Source organism: Convolutriloba macropyga, unplaced genomic scaffold (assembly GCF_964194025.1).
Source record: "Convolutriloba macropyga unplaced genomic scaffold, txConMacr16.3 SCAFFOLD_90, whole genome shotgun sequence".
Taxonomy (NCBI): Eukaryota; Metazoa; Xenacoelomorpha; order Acoela; family Convolutidae; genus Convolutriloba; species Convolutriloba macropyga.
Genome location: NW_027450859.1, coordinates 226,217 through 242,541, shown reverse-complemented (window position 1 = coordinate 242,541; position 16,325 = coordinate 226,217). Strand labels below are relative to the sequence as shown.

The following is a 16,325-nucleotide window of genomic DNA, read 5'->3' as shown; positions in this document are numbered from 1 at the left end:
ATTTTTGCGATGACCTTCATATTTCTTAGCATCCAATACTTTAATAATTGACTTATGTGTGACCTAACGGTGGTTTTACTGTTATATTATCACTATTGCCTTGACTATAAAATTATGAACAAAACTTACCCAAAAATAGTTTTCGTTGACTGGCTCAGGAGCACCAATCGTTTCATTAACCAGCAAAGGATCCTCCATTTGGAAAAAAAACTTATAAACTCGAATTGGAATAAATTAGAGTTAGTTCAAAACTTCAAAACTAATGGATTTAGATGTTTCCGTTTGCGTAACTGATTAAAAGTACACGGAAATGCATTACAATTTTATGATACAGTAAATGAAGTTAAACCAGTTGACGGTTGTGGGAATTTTGAGAAGGAATGAAACCCAATTTTTTATTCATACGCTGCATCGGACGATGAAATAAAGGTTTATAATCAATTGATTCTTTTATCTGCTGTTCCCGGGTCGAGAAATAAACGGAAAAATATGTACGATAAGCGGTGAAAATTTGTTTTTTTTTGCCGCAAATTTTGTACATAATTTTGCGTTGAATGGCGGTGACACCTCGGCCCGGGTTATGTTGCATGCTTTTAATTGGTTGACCATATAACAAACCAGTAGAAGTAATGACTTCCGATACTTTTCGTCAATGAAATTTATATTGTATATATAAACTTAGCAAGCAGTTCAGCAATGAACCTTTTTCAATTCCTTGCGGATCAGTTTTAGCAGGAACTTTATACTGGCTGTAATAGTAGGAACTTTGTATCAGGCTATCGAGAATCTCAAGCACCAAAAAATTTTATAGCAAGTATTCACCTCAAACTTCGGGTAGGCCCAGTAATGATTTAAATGCGTTACAAATCAATTAAGGGCAAGGTTGTTTTTTTGTTTTTTTTTTCTTCGCCCAACACCACTTTGGGGTGGGGGAGGAGGACGAGGCACTATATGCTACCTTGTCAGCCAATTTTTGAAGATCATAGAAAGAAGCATAGCATGGTCTCAATAGAAAACCCATCGCGCATAAAATATTTAAAAAGAAAAGGGGTTACCGATTCGTTTGAACTATCGATTATCGCAAAAATTTGGGCTATGGCACCAAAATTGTTTTTCTAGCACATTGTTTACCGATGAAAGTGCAGAAAAAAAGTGCTGAAACGACGTTCGTATACTCAGCTAAAGACTATTTTGCCTCTGCTTCTTAAGACAGTGTCCTTGAATTAAAGATCTCACGGTTTTTTGCTAATTTAAATTGATATTATCAAAAAACTTACTGTATTTATTCTCTTTCTCTAAATTGGATTAAACTTTTTCTGCTCCCTTGGTTCCTAATAATCAATTGTACTACTGTTCAGTTGCTTTATTATAAGTTTTAGTTAGAATTGCATTTCAAGACATGTCCTGCATTCCTTTTCTTTTGAAATTCAACAACAAACCAACATCGATTATCATTTAAGTCATTTTGCAGTAGTATAAAGATAAGCAAATTTGAAATGATTAGAAAATGATTTAGAAAATGGTTTTCGAGCGTCTCTATGCTTTTAGAGACAAAATTATTTTCCGGGAGGCAATTTGATTTCCGTTTTAATTATTTTTTTCTGTATTTATTTTTCCTATTTTTTTTTCAGACTGTTTGGGGAGCTGAAACCAATGTCCTAATTGAGCATAGATACTCTTGATGGAATAATAAGTCGATATTTAAGCATTTAATATTTTGCATATTAAAGTTTTGCAGTGTTTGTATGTTTTGGTTGTTTGATCCTTTAGTTTCACTATTAACAAGTTTCTTCGACTTTTTGTTCATATTTTTTGTTTTTGTTAACAAAACCTTTTAAATAGGTTTTGGTATTCAAATTTCACATTTTTGTTTGTGTTGCATCTTGAAAAAAGGAAACAACCTAGGACAGCCTATAAACGCAACGGCCAGTACTCAAAAAAATTACATGGTTTCGTGTTCAAATCATTATTTCTGTGATAATGACGTTCTGTTTCTACCTTTCGATACTTTATTCTCATTTGTTTTCAATAAAGTCTTTAGAAGACATTTAGCAAAAAATGTCGAACAGCAAATCGTTGTAATTTTTGAGAACATTGAGCAAAAAATTATTGAACGCTCAATTGGTTGTGATTCAATGAAGCCAAAAATTTTGAGGAAAAATGCTTTCTAACTTTATTCGTTTTCTTTTCATTTTTTTGCTTTGGTTATTTCCGTGCATTTTTCATACTTTTAGAGTCGTCTAATGACTATTAAAAATATGTTTTCAATACCTAATATTCAACTCATTGGTAATTGTCTTGATCGTAAATTGGCACCTGTTTTCATAGTTTTGTTTCCATAAGATTTCTTTCTGGCTCTGTTTTTTTTGTAAGGTCACTTCGCACTTTTTAACATTTGGAACTCAAACTGAAAACTCAATTCATTAACGTGATTTTATTTTTTATCAGTTAAAAAAGATCAGAAAAAGACTGCTCAATCGTTATAGCTTTTTCAAAGTCAAAATTTAAAGGGCCTTAAAAGTTTTGATTTTTTGTGCCATCTGTATTTATGAATTATTATTGATTTCTTAAACTAATACCATATTTGTTTATTGTTTTTCGTCTTCAAATTTAGTGTGCTAAAGGGGCAGTCCCCATCTGTTTTAATGTAGAACTTTTGACAACATGTTTTCTTGTTTGATGGTGCGTTGAAGGGTCGTTATCTTGATCATAAAATGTTAATTAGTTCCTCAGTCTTGCTCTAATTATTGTTTTTTCGTCTTTTTGTTTTGTCTGATTAATGGCAGCAGCCACTGGCGTTAATTGAGAAATAAAAAAACTAACTAATGTTCTCAGCCAATAAATTTTATGTCTTTTGAGTTCATCACAACGTATAAACAGGAAATATTTGCCAAATTTTTAATTTTGCATCTTTTTGTGGTCACATCATCGCCCTCATGGTCTGATCAGTGTAGCACAATTGAATTTTCCAAATATCTCAAATTATTATCTAATGGTTTTGTGAAAAAGGTTGTTTTTAACATATTTCTCTTTTTCCCCTGTTTTGTATTGGGGTGCAAGCTTTTTTAATTTTAAACGTTGTTTTTCTAAGGAGGTTGGTAGCAAGTTCATTAGTTTTTCCATTTGATAGGTTTGTGTTTCTTGACTCGTTTCTGCTATGTTTTTACTCCTTTGTCTTCCTCTATTTATGTTGCAAACATCTATCTACGCGTAGTCAAAGTATGACTCGATGGATGAGTTTCGACAGCTTTACATAAGAAACACCGTGGTATCGAGTTGATCAAAATTTCCTGTGAAGGGACCGGCCTCTGATATCAGCTGGACTCTTTTTTCTGATCAGAGCTATCGGACTTTAGATAAGTCTCTGATCAGAACGCTGCTTTATTGTTCCCTCTTGGCAGAGCCAACATCTCTCAGTAAAAAAAAACAAAAAAATGAAAAAATTAATGCGCTCGAAATGATCCCTGATCAGACCCAATTGCTTTCGAACACATTTCTTATCAGACCCAAGTGCGCTCGAAGTCGCCTCTGATCAGACCAATTGCGCTCGAAGAGGTTATGATCAGACCCAATTGCGCTCGAAATTGCCTGTGATCAGACTTTTCAGACCAAATTGACCTCTGATCAGCAGGTTTTCCTTGTTAAAATGTTTTTTTTTGCACAGTCTATTTCAATTTTCAACCCAACTTTTTAGTCAGCTCCAGTTTATCCCTTCTATCCTAATTTGACTGTTATCAATATCACTGTTATACATGTCAGAGATTCCTTTCGAATCCATCGAGTTATAAATTACAACGAATCTTTTACTATGAGAGAATTTCAAATATTGCTATCTTTGCTTCCTTTGGTACACAAATCAGCCAAATTTAGAATAAGAGGGGTCGGATCATTATGGGTAAACGCACATAACCGGGCCTTCTTGCCCTATAAATTATCCTTTTGAAAAAAAATCATCATGGCTCAGCAAAAAAATTAGTTTTTTTAGATTAAAAACGAGTATCAAACTTATTGCGGCACATAAGCGAAGCAGTTTTTTTCCGAAATCTGCACCTGCGAGGGGGAAATGTAACAGCTAAAAAAGTAAAATGCAGCAACTGATGTAATATGCCAAGTCTAAAAGTTTATACAACCGAAAAGACCAATCGGTTTTTGAAGCCAATCGCCTTTTGCGGCTTTGAGGGATAACCAGCCGCAGCATCTTACATAAGACAAGGTAGAGATTCTAGAAGAAGCTAGGTAGTCTTTGAGGACGTTCTTGGGGAATATTCACAATTTTGCGATTCTTTAAAAAAAAAAACAAATAATTAATTAACTATCAAAGCATTGATTATGGGAAGGTTGAAAACTGGTGGATGTAAAACAATTAGAAACACAAAATTGTTTGCTTTTGAAAACTGTGTTCAATCCTAAAATCTATTGATATTGAAATTATTCTGACCAAACTCACTTTTCTTGAAAGCAAAGACTCGATACTTTTTCAATAAACGTTTTTTTAGTGGATACCCCGTATGACAATGTGTCTGACGTCATATATGATCCCCCTATGATTACTAAGAAGTGACAACCCATGTTGAAATTATTTTAAAAAGAGTTTTCACGAGAACAGACAAACTTCGCTTGATTTTATGATCAAAACCCGTTCCGAGCGATATTTGACTTCTCACTTTTGTTCAAAAAACGTTTCAATAACCGCCAAAAACATTACATTTCTCTGTCATTTTTTCATGCTGAATTAATTCATCAAAATCAAAATTCATTCAAGCTTTCCTAATTATTTCAACCCGAAATTGACACCTGTGGATGATCAGCTGACCTTTATCAACAGCCTTTTTTGTACCTTTTACCCAGAAACTGTTCTGTATTTGGTTGTATTCGCTGCAATTTATTAACTTAGAAATTTACAGAATATTCATTGAAATCACTTATTTAAAAAAATGCAAGGATCTATTCTGTTTTGCCCCCCCCCCCCCCACCCCAGCTTAGTGGACTCATATTTTTACGCCCCCGGGCTCACGTGCTATTTTTTACATAGTAACGTGCTATATAACAACTTATAATTTGTAACTGGGGGGGGGGGGGGGGCGTAAAAAACAATAGGGGGTCCAAAACAGAATAGATCCAAATGCGATGGTCATTCACTAAGCTAGTGACCTTGTCTAGGTGTGGTTTTGACTTAAACGTAAGACTAACTATAACCAGATATCCTATTGTCAAAAACCAAAATTAGATTTTTTTACTTCGTATAAAAACTAACCCCCCCCCCCCCCCAGCTTAGTGAGCATAAATTTTTTATGACCCCCATGCGCACGTGCTATTTTTTTACATAGTGACGTGCTATATAACAACATATAATTTGTAATTGGGGGTCATAGAACACACTGGGGGGGGGGGGGCAGAATAAATCCATTAGATTTTTACTTCGTATAAAAAGTAATAACTTGGTATAAAAACAAACAGGGTAAAACTTTAGGGTGCTAACTTGCTTCTGATGTTTAGTAAACAACGTGATATAGAAAAATGTGCAACAAACCGATATCTCTATGTTGCATTTTTGTCGTGAACTTGGTAGCCCTAATATTATGCGTGGTTGCATTCAGCTTTACAATTTGGGCACACTCGACCAACAAATTGGACATTCTCCAAGGGGTTCCGGGACTGGAGTTGAAAGCAAAAGATGTCGACACGATCTACTATGTTGCTTATGGGATTTTCGGAGGACTTGCGGTGGTCTGTATAATTGGAATTGTTGCGTGTTGCTGTTGCCAGAAATGCTGTATGACAGTTTATGCAATTTTGGTAATCATCATAAAAATTGGTGAGTTTTTGTTACATTTTTGGGTCCAATTACTGCCAAATTATCGGCGGCCAGGTCGAGGTAGCCAGACCGATGTGACCTCTAATCACACCGTCTTTGATGGTATATGCGTATGATGCGCTCGAATTACGTGGTCTGGAAAAGGCTTCAAACGCATTCTAGTCTAGACAATGGTCTGGAACTTGTCTGACCAGAAGTCGCTTCAGTCTTGGTCGATCTGATCAGAGACGATTTCGGTCTGGACCTCAACCTGGACGAGGCTTTTCGAAAAAACGATATTGACAATAATCAAATTTTTACGATCTTTAACAAAGTTAAAGTTTTCAATAGCTTTTCTTTTCATGGTAAATATGCATTTTTTCTGAAGATTATCTTCGTGAAGTTGTACAATCAGTTTTTTTTTCAATTTTAAAGGAACCTAGACATTAATTACCACCACAAAATTAAATAAAATAAATTTAAAAAGAAATTGGTCATGGTAAACCGCTTGTAAGAGCGCCAACTGCTTAGAATATGAAAACACGCAGTTAAGAATACAATTTCGCGATTTTTTTAAATAACGAGCATACTAGGTTCTAGAAAAGTGTCCTTTTATAATGGTGGCGGTCAAGCAAGCCGATAGGCAAGCAAGCCGAATTTTGAAAATGAGGTCTAGTAAGCCGAAAAATTTTCGGATACCCCGTATTTTAAGTTGCCCCTAGCGGGCCGGTTATCGCGGCGAAGCCGCGACGCGCGCGAAGCGCGCCTACCGGCCCGCTATTTCCGGATTACATCCCGCACAGCGGATGAGAGGCATGGCCATGGACAGCGGTCTGCTGAGGCCCGTACCCACTAGATGTCTAACAATTGACGCATTTTTGTTTCTTTGGTGCATTGGAATACATTATGCACTATAATACTACGCGCAGTATTGATTGTAACGGCTGACAATGTATTATTTCTGATAGATTACTTAACTATTACATAACTTTGGGCTTGCGTTTCTGTCGGCTTGCTTGCCTATCGGCTTACTTTGCATTCGCCTTTTATAATATATTTATTTGTTTGATTGTTTGTCATTCAGGTAGATTGGTAATCTAAATTGAAGTTTGAATTTTAGCAATGATAGCGCTGTTCATTGGGTGGATAATTGTGTTTGCAATTGCAATTGCGAAACTAGAAGGTCAACTAGATGACCTCCTCCTCAAATACCAGTCGGAGTACGCCACCAACAAGGAGTCCATTGCCACTAATCTTCTTCAGGTATCCAATTCAACCCAAAATTGTTCCCGAAATGGCTAAAGTTGATTTAAAATTTTTTGACTGAGCTTATTGTATGCAATTCATAAATTAAATGTTTTCAGACCTCTTAAATATGACTTGTTGCACCGATTTTTTTGCCTCAACTATAATTATTCGATTCTATTAAACTTCATTGAGGACCCGTTGAAAGGGTTATCCAAAGGTCTATTTTACAAAAGTTCGTGAATCTGTCTGTGTCTGTTAAAGAATAATTGCGAGAAAACTGTTCACTTTTTTTCTATTAAAATTGCACATTAACAACGAACTGATCCAACATAAACCGATTGTCTTGCCTATTTTATTTGTGATTTTATTTATTTTATTTGTGATTTCAATGCATTCATCACTATTGAACAGTAATAAATGCATATATTGGCTATTATGAAACTTTACAATTGCATTACTGCCTCAATTTTTTTTGCTGAAAAATAATTTTTATGACAGAATGAAACTAAAAAGAACCCGAACCCGAAAATTGTTGTAAATCAGCGCTGATTGATGAAATTCAATTAGTAACATTGTTTTTCAGTTGGGGTCGGACCATTCTAAGTGTACAGCATCCTAAGAGTACCCGAGTCTTGATAGAATGTCAATCTTGCACAATCTTGCGCAAAAATTTCTCAGTCTTGCAAGATTTTCTCTCATGATCTTGCAAGATTAACATCCAAAAAGTTTCCGAAAGAAAGCCAAAAAACAGCCAAAAATGCCTAAAAATACGAAAAAAAGAACCTTTAAAAAACGCTGCGGCCTAAAGTGTGTCTACATTTAAATCAGATATAAATTTTCGGACCTTCTCCGTTTGTGCAACCCCCCCCCCCCCGCCCTCCAAGCATAGTGGGTGCATATTATTTGCACCCACCAGATGCACGTGCCATATTTCTACATAATGATTTACCAAGTAATGTCACGTGCTCTGTAACTGGGGTGAGCATAACGTACTGGGGTGGGGGGGGGGGGGACGAACGGAAGAGATCCAAATTTTCGAAACATTAATGTGTTGACTTTAGATTGTGTTTGATGCGTGTGGAGTGGATGGATCGCAGGACTACAATGATGGGCAGAAAACTCCTGAGTGGCAGAAAACGAAAAAAGATAAAAAGCGCGACAGTCTCAGTTAGTATACACTGTACAAAACGCCACTCTTTTGTCGCCACTCCCCCCCCCCCCCCCCCCCCCCGCGCACCGGACCTAGCGGATATATTTTGATTTCCACAAAGGCGTGAAAAAACAAAATTTTAAACCATATTTATTCTCGTTCAAAGTGTTTAAACTGCTTTCGAATTGTCCGATTTTGACGGACAGAAACGAAAAAAAAACAATTCAACTTAAAATTAGGATCTAGCGAACAGCGTGTATATTATTTTGTTTAATTTTTGAAGAGAACAAGTTCATTTATCAAATTGTCACGCCATGAATTAAGTTTAAAAAAACATTGACTGTTGAAAATTCTTGGCCTCATAGCTTAAGATACATCTGACTTTTATTAACTTATTAATTGGTCTCGAGCGAAGTTGGTAGCAATTACTGGAAACGTGTTGGAGTTTTTAAGCATATTTTTGCTTGACCATTTTGCGTTTTTCTTCTAGAACATTCTTCGACTTCTCAAGTGACTTTTTCACGAGTTCGTTCTTAATTTTTGAGTGATCTCGACTGCTCTCCGAAGTAAAGCTTGTTGCTAAAATAAAATCGATTTCACAATACACTTAAAAAACATGCAAGTAAATTTACCTTAAAAATCAGCTAAATTCAATTTAAGAATTCGTACAGGTAAAAATTCGCGGACCTAGCGGATATAGTTTGATTTCCACAAGGCGTGAAAATACAGAATTTTAAACAATATTTATTCTTGTTCAAACTGTTTAACCTGCTTTCGAAATGTCCGATTTTGACGGACAGAAACGAAAAAAATAACAACTCAAATTAAAATTAGGATCTAGCGAACAGCGCGTATACAATTCGCCCGACGTTAGTCGGTTATTTTGTTTAATTTTTGAAGAGCAAGTTCAATTATCAAATTGTCTCGCCATGAATTAAGTTTAAAAAAAACAATCACTGTTGAAAATTCTTGGCCTCATAGCTTAAGATACATCTGACTTTTATTTACTTATTAATTGCTCTCGAGCGAAGTTGGTAGTGATTACAGTAAACGTGTTTGACTTTTTATGCATATTTTTGCTTGACCATTTATATCTAGAACATTTCTTTTCTCTAGAACATTCTTTGACTTCTCAAGTGTTTTTTTCACGAGTTCGTTCTTAATTTTTGGGTGATGTCGACTGCTCTCCGAAGGAATGCTTGTTGCTAAAATAAAATCGATTCACAATACACTTTAAAAAATGTGCAAGTAAGTTTACCTAAAAAATCAGCTAAATTCAATTGAGGAATTTGTACAGGTAAAAATTCAAAAAACTTTAAAAGTGTTATAAAACTAGTTTAATGATAAAAATTCTCAAATTAGGGTTCGCTTCTTTCCAGCTCTCGAAAAATCATAGGGAAAGGTCAAGGAATCGTCTTTCATGTCTGAAAAGACAAACTACAAATTATAATTTTCACACCCATTTTTCCATGAAAAATTTTGCTTCACTTTTATGCATCAAAAACACAAAAAAGTTGCAGGTAATTTACCTGAAGATTGTACAGGTAAGCAGTTTCGAGAAAAAATTTGGAGGTAAATTCTGCCTGCACAAGGCTTTACCTGCTCACTGTTCAGGTAAATTTACCTAAAAATTTTTAATTGCTCACGTAGTTAGTAGCTGTTGTATTAGTCCTGTTGGTCTTTGTTTTATGCGATTTTTTGCTTGACCGATTTTTCGTCTGACTCATTTGACTTAAAAACTCCGTAAAAACAAGATAAACAGGTAGCGCCCAGCGGGCATTAGGTTTGATTATAGGCATTTAGCCGCGTTTATTAGTCCTTCAAGCGCTTAATGTGGTGAAGCTACTGTTGAAACCATAGTTAAAAGGTCATTTTAGGAGTTTTGAGCCCAAAAATTTGCAATTTTTTTGGGTTTTTAAGTCATTTTTAATAGCCGCGAAGCGATAGCGGCTATTATTGGGGACATCGTGGTTTTTTTAAACCATCGTCTCCATCGATGATTCTTACGACCTGACTTCTTGGAATTGAAATTTTCAATGACTTTATTGACCTCTACTGCTTTGCGGTTAAAATTTGTTCTCGTGACGTCGTTTTTGCTTTTAGGCCAATTGCATGACTTGCATCACTCAAATAAATGACTTCTAAACTTATGGAACTTCAAAATTAATGAACATTTACTAGTTAATAGTGTGCATCTAAGTGGTGCCAAACTTATATGCCCTCATTCTTGATTATTAGTCTTGAGTTTTTGATTACGAATATCATTTTTGAAAATGCTTTTTTCGGGCTTTTTCCTTATAGACCTATGTGTCATAAAACTGACAGTCCGAATTTAATCCAAAAATTTTAGTGGTCTAGTAAAGGACTGTTAGTCGATCTGTCAATCTTAATGCTTTAGTTGTTTCAATTCATCGAAGGACACAAGCGTCTATCGCGTCTATTTAGCGTCTATCGCGTCTGCCGGCTATGGTTCAGTTTTTTGTTTGACCAGACTAAAATTGAGGCAGGTTATATTTGATAAAAGTCAATTGCAAGACATAATACGGTTGGTTAATAAGTTACTGAAAAAGTTTTCTTTTGTCCATGGATTAGTTTTCAACTTTTTAATATCACAAAATTTAGAAATTTACAAATTTTTTTAAAAACTTTTTTTGTGTGTTTTACCAGCCTCAAGACCCCAGGAAACTCATCTAGGTTTTTTAATAGGTTAGTACATAGTTTCTTGATGTAGTAAGTTGTTCTTCAAGTTTTCAACATGACGAATTATAGAATTTTATGACAAATTTGCTATTTAGTTTCAAGTTTTTTGGATTTTTTCTCATTTATTTGGTTTACTCCAGCTTCAAGAGCCAATGGACCTCCTCCAGAGTATGATAATAACTTATTTTATAGCCTTCAGAAGTAAAAGGATGTTTTTGAAGATTTTAATATCACCTACTTTTTCATCTTTCTACAATGATCGCAATTTTTTATTAGTCTTGAGTTTTTGATTACGAATATCATTTTTGAAAATGCTTTTTTCGGGCTTTTTCCTTATAGACCTATGTGTCATAAAACTGACAGTCCGAATTTAATCAAAAATTTTAGTGGTCTAGTAAAGGACTGTTAGTCGATCTGTCAATCTTAATGCTTTAGTTGTTTCAATTCATCGAAGGACACAAGCGTCTATCGCGTCTATTTAGCGTCTATCGCGTCTGCCGGCTATGGTTCAGTTTTTTGTTTGACCAGACTAAAATTGAGGCAGGTTATATTTGATAAAGGTCAATTGCAAGACATAATACGGTTGGTTAATAAGTTACTGAAAAAGTTTTCTTTTGTCCATGGATTAGTTTTCAACTTTTTAATATCACAAAATTTAGAAATTTACAAATTTTTTTAAAAACTTTTTTTGTGTGTTTTACCAGCCTCAAGACCCCAGGAAACTCATCTAGGTTTTTTAATAGGTTAGTACATAGTTTCTTGATGTAGTAAGTTGTTCTTCAAGTTTTCAACATGACGAATTATAGAATTTTATGACAAATTTGCTATTTAGTTTCAAGTTTTTTGGATTTTTTCTCATTTATTTGGTTTACTCCAGCTTCAAGAGCCAATGGACCTCCTCCAGAGTATGATAATAACTTATTTCATAGCCTTCAGAAGTAAAAGGATGTTTTTGAAGATTTTAATATCACCTACTTTTTCATCTTTCTACAATGATCGCAATTTTTTCAACATTTTTTTCAATTGCTCTCAAACGAAGTTTGCAGCAAATATTTTAGTCCTGTCAGTTTTTTTGATGCGATCTTTCGCTCGACCTATTTTTCCTCTGACGCTTTTGACTTTTTTGTCCTCAAAAACGGGATAAACAGGTAGCGCCTAGTCGGGATTAAGTGCTCTTAGAGTCTTTCAGCTCTGTTTCAGCTCAAACTCTTACCTATACTTATGAGTGGAGGGTGGTTCTTGGAGGTCGAAGAAACCACAACTGTTGACACCCCATCTTGGGCCCCATCTCCCCACCACGTCGTTGCCCCCACCCCACTGTTGCCCGCCCACCCCTCCCTACCCAGCAGCCCCCCGGTGCACATACCCCCCCGTGGCTACTGACGAACAACCGATCCCTAAAAACACGCAATTTTAAAATAATTTTCACTTTTTTCAAGATTTTTGAAAAAGTTTGTCATTTTCAGCGTTTTTCAGCCCTAGGTGTCAAAAAACCTCCTCTAGGGTCTTACAATAAGTTACTGTATAGTTTCTAGTGGTAGTGAAGTGGATTCAACAGTTTAATGTCAAGAACGTTAGCATTTTTTGGAAAAAAAACGTGCAATTTTTTTCAATTTTTTTACATTTATTTTTCATTATTCACGTCTTTCCTGACACAGGTGCCAAATAACATCCTTAGCTGTTTGATAATAAGTTACTTAAAAAAATTTTTTTTACCCTGAAATAGATTTTAATTTTTTAATCTGACAAATGTTAGCAATTACTTTATGAAACTTGCATTTTTTCATTTTTTTTTGACAATTTTTGTCAGTTTTTAGGTTTTTTCAGCCTCAAGAGCCGAGTTACCTCCTCTGGAGTTTGAGAATAGTTTACTGCATAGTTTCTAGTTGTAGTTGAAAGTTTTCAACATTGCTACATTACGAGCAATTTCTAGCACCCTTTTGAAATGATGAAGGTGCCCCTTCCAGATGCAGGTGCCAGAAAACGTCCTTAGGTGTTTGATTCTTGCTATGAAAAAAATTCCTTTGCTAATGAATTGCTTCCAATTTTTTAATGACAAATGTTAGCATTTTTTTTTTAGAAAACTTGCTTTTTTCAAGTTTTTTGAAAATTTTTTGTCACTTTTTAGGTTTGTTTAGTCTCAAGAGCCGATGAGTCTCCTCTAGGGTTTAACAATAGGTTACTCTACAGTTTCTAAGTCAAGATTTCAACAACACGATTTTTAGCATTTTTTTTTTGAAGCTGGCGATTTTCTACTTTTTTTTACTTTCATTGTCGTTTTTCAGGCCCTTCAGCCTAACAAAAAATCTCCGTTAGGTTTTGATAATAAGTTGCGTGAAAATTTTTTTTGGCCAAGGATTAGTTTTTTTTATCCGAAATTTTAGCAGTTTTTTATGCAACTTGCAATTTTTTTGCAAATTTTTTGAATTTTTTTGTCTTTTTTTAGGTTTCTTAAGCTTCAAGAGCCCCAAAACCCTCCCTTAATTATAGGTTACTATTTAGCATCTAGATGTAATGGAAAGTTTATTATGATTTTATTATCAGCAGTTTTTAAAAAAAATTTGCAATTTTTTCAAGATTTTTTTCTACGTTTTTATCATTTTTTGCCCCAGAGTCAATGGAACCTTCCCTAAGACCTGATGATAAACTGCTCAATAAATTCGCGAGTTATTAAAATGATTATCAATGTTTCAATTACTCCAGTTCAACCAATTTTTTGATAAAATTTGATTTTTTTGTTTTTGAAATTTTCGGAAAATTATTATCACATTCCAAATTTATGGATCCTTATGTGCCAGTGAAACTATTTAAAGATTGAAATAGGGATACTGATAGTCTCTTGAAACAATTAAATGGTTTTGAAGATTTTAATATCTTGAATTTTAGCAAGATTTTGTTAAATTTTGCTATTGTTGTCACAATTTTTGAATATTTTTGTCCTTTTCTGAGTTTAACGACCATTACAGGCCAACGAAGCTTTTCAATTCTTATAGATGGGTTACTTGACATAAATCCTCAGTACAAAATATCACTTTGAACTTTTCAGTGCGAATTCTTGAAGCTTTTCTTTTAAATTTTGCAATATTTTGCAAATGTTCTCTATTTTTTTGTCTACTAACAAGGGTAGAAAACTAAAAGTTGCAGAGTTGAATCAGTCTAAAGGCAGCCTCGCTAAATCATGTCTAGCTACTGACGAAACCAACCGCTCGCCGGTTGTTTGAGAGCAATTTGCCCGACGTTAGTCGGTTACGTTTAAATTTTTTATTTGTTTCAAAATTCATCTCGCACCAGAAGCCCAGACACCTGAAGCCCAGAAGGTTTGATACTAAGCTTCTGCATAGTTTCTGTAGTTTAATGGAATGGTTATCAACAATTTAATGTGTTGAGTTTTTGCAATTTTTTTATAAATTTTTATTTTTTTCAAAATTTTGGAAAAAAACTCATGTTCTGAGTTAGTGGATCTTTATGATTCAGTGAAATTAAATAATTCTTCAAATAGGGATACTGGATAGTGTCTTGAGACAATGAAATGGTTCTGAAGATATTTATATAACGCTTTTTGGCAAGCGTTTTAAAAATTTTTGAGTGTAACTCATTTTTCTGAGTGTAACGATCATCACTGGCAAACGAAACTCTTCAGGTCTTGCAAATGGATTACATGACAAAGCTCCAGAAAAAGAAAATGTTCTTGAGCTTTTTTCACTGCCTTATATGGAAATTTTTCTATTGAATTTTGTATTTTTCAGTTTTTTTCTATTTGATTTGATTAATAACAAGGCTAGAAAACTAGAAGTTGCAGAGTCGAATCTCATCACGAAAAAAAATTCCTAGCGCTTTTTTCTATCTCTGTCAGTTGGAATTTTTTCCTTCTGTTTCTTATTCACGTTTTATCTATCTCTCTCGCGATCTCTCATTCTCTCTCTCTCTCTCTCTCTCTCTCTCTCTCTTCCTTGACTATTTTAGTTAATGCCGCACATCAGCTGCTGTTATGCGGCTTGATGTCATCTATAAGCTAAAGCTAGCCTCAATAAACCGTGGCTACCTACTGATGGAGCCAACTGTTCACCGGTCGTTTGAGAGCAATTCGCCCGACGTTAGTCGGTTATGTTTTAGTGTAGCCAGTTTACGTTATTATTTCTAACCCTAACTCTGCTTTACAACAAAAATTAAGGCCTTAGCGAATCTCTCAGCAAACTAAGTAAAGATAAAAGAAAGTAAACAAGATGAAAATATTCGATATTGATTATTTTTAGAAGACTACAATTTCGACTATCCTCTAACTTGCTGCGCCGGCTTGGACGACGTGAAGGACCTCACTGATACCATCAAAAATGACAAATTCATTTCGTTCAATGCCTTACAAAAACTCGTTAACGAACACAAAACTACCTTTGACCAATGCAAGAAAAATCCCCCGGACGAGGGACTGGCCAAGAAGATTAAAAACTTTCTCGGAATTGTAATGGGTATCGGTTGTGCTATTTTTGTGTGTATCATAATACTGTTGATTCTTTTGGTCTGTGCGGCTTGTAACGTCATCAAGAAAGGACCCAAAAAAGACAAATGGAGCAAAAAATATGAAGGAAAAGAGGGCGGAGACAAGTAGTAGTAGGAAAAAAATTAGCAGAAAGACACAATATGCGCTTATGACGTGGAGCTACAGAAAGTACCGAGACCCCCCCGCCGCCCCCTCCTCCCTCACTACAATTTTTCCCAAGTCCAACAATACTTCCTGACGTTATCTTGTATTCTAAACTTTTAATAATGGATCAGTTCAGATCCAGAGAAGTTGATCTAACAAGATCTTGTAAGAGTTACGTGGAAAGAAGGCAATCTTTCAAGTAAAAAGACTTGTGCAAAAATCTCAGGGTTGACAATTTCAGATCACATTTTGATGCTCGTAGTCAAAATCACATACTGGGCCAAATATCATAATTCCAATCTAATAAGATATATTTCCCAACAAATTAAGGTTTTCTAACAAATTAGATATTTGCATTCATGAGGGGGGCTCCTGTAGTGCAGTAGCTCCATAATCCCTTGTATGTAGAATGCATATAAGAGCTGAATTTCAAATAATTTATATCTTTAGAACTAGTGATTTCTTATTTTAAAGTTCCGTTAAATGTTTGTTGATTTTTCAAAATAATACTGTTTTGTTGAGATAATTTGTTGAGATCTCTCTTTAAATTAAATATTTGGGCTGTATTATTTTCTTTTCAGTTTTGGAGCAACTAGAGATGTTCATTGATAGAGTTTTGTCCAATATAGAATAAAACCTGGGAAGTAGAAAACAAATTCTATTATAACACTTTTTTCGAGTAAAGTTCTTACTGTCATTTTTACCGGCTTAAAGTCATTCATTTCTACTTTTATATTTGAAAGTGGCACAAATAAAAACTTCCTGCAGTTTAAATAGAAAACGAAGCATTA

At 34.8% G+C, this 16,325-nt stretch overlaps 1 protein-coding gene across 4 annotated transcripts; it reads left to right on the top strand.

The window, feature by feature from the left end:
- The first annotated feature begins 4,704 nt into the window (after positions 1-4,704).
- On the top strand, positions 4,705-15,583 carry LOC142356217 (uncharacterized). Of its 4 annotated transcripts, none has more exons than XM_075408167.1 (5): positions 4,705-4,833; positions 5,497-5,815; positions 6,915-7,057; positions 8,104-8,209; positions 15,146-15,583. In XM_075408167.1, exons 2-5 carry the CDS (start codon positions 5,518-5,520, stop codon positions 15,496-15,498), a joined length of 900 nt encoding a protein of 299 aa, XP_075264282.1. In that variant the 5' UTR covers positions 4,705-4,833; positions 5,497-5,517; the 3' UTR covers positions 15,499-15,583. The 4 variants fall into 4 exon arrangements, with proteins under 4 accessions (XP_075264282.1, XP_075264279.1, XP_075264280.1 ...); XM_075408164.1 differs by having other exon boundaries at positions 4,776-4,853; XM_075408165.1 differs by having other exon boundaries at positions 4,790-4,865.
- Positions 15,584-16,325: the final 742 nt, after the last annotated feature.

Excerpts from the sequence above, each read along its gene's own strand:
- LOC142356217 (XM_075408167.1), top strand. The coding sequence starts at position 5,518 with ATGTGCAACAAACCGATATCTCTATGTTGCATTTTTGTCGTGAACTTG. Across the intron at positions 7,058-8,103 it reads TTGCCACTAATCTTCTTCAG|ATTGTGTTTGATGCGTGTGG; the intron begins GTATCCAATTCA and ends TGTTGACTTTAG. Across the intron at positions 8,210-15,145 it reads TAAAAAGCGCGACAGTCTCA|AAGACTACAATTTCGACTAT; the intron begins GTTAGTATACAC and ends GATTATTTTTAG.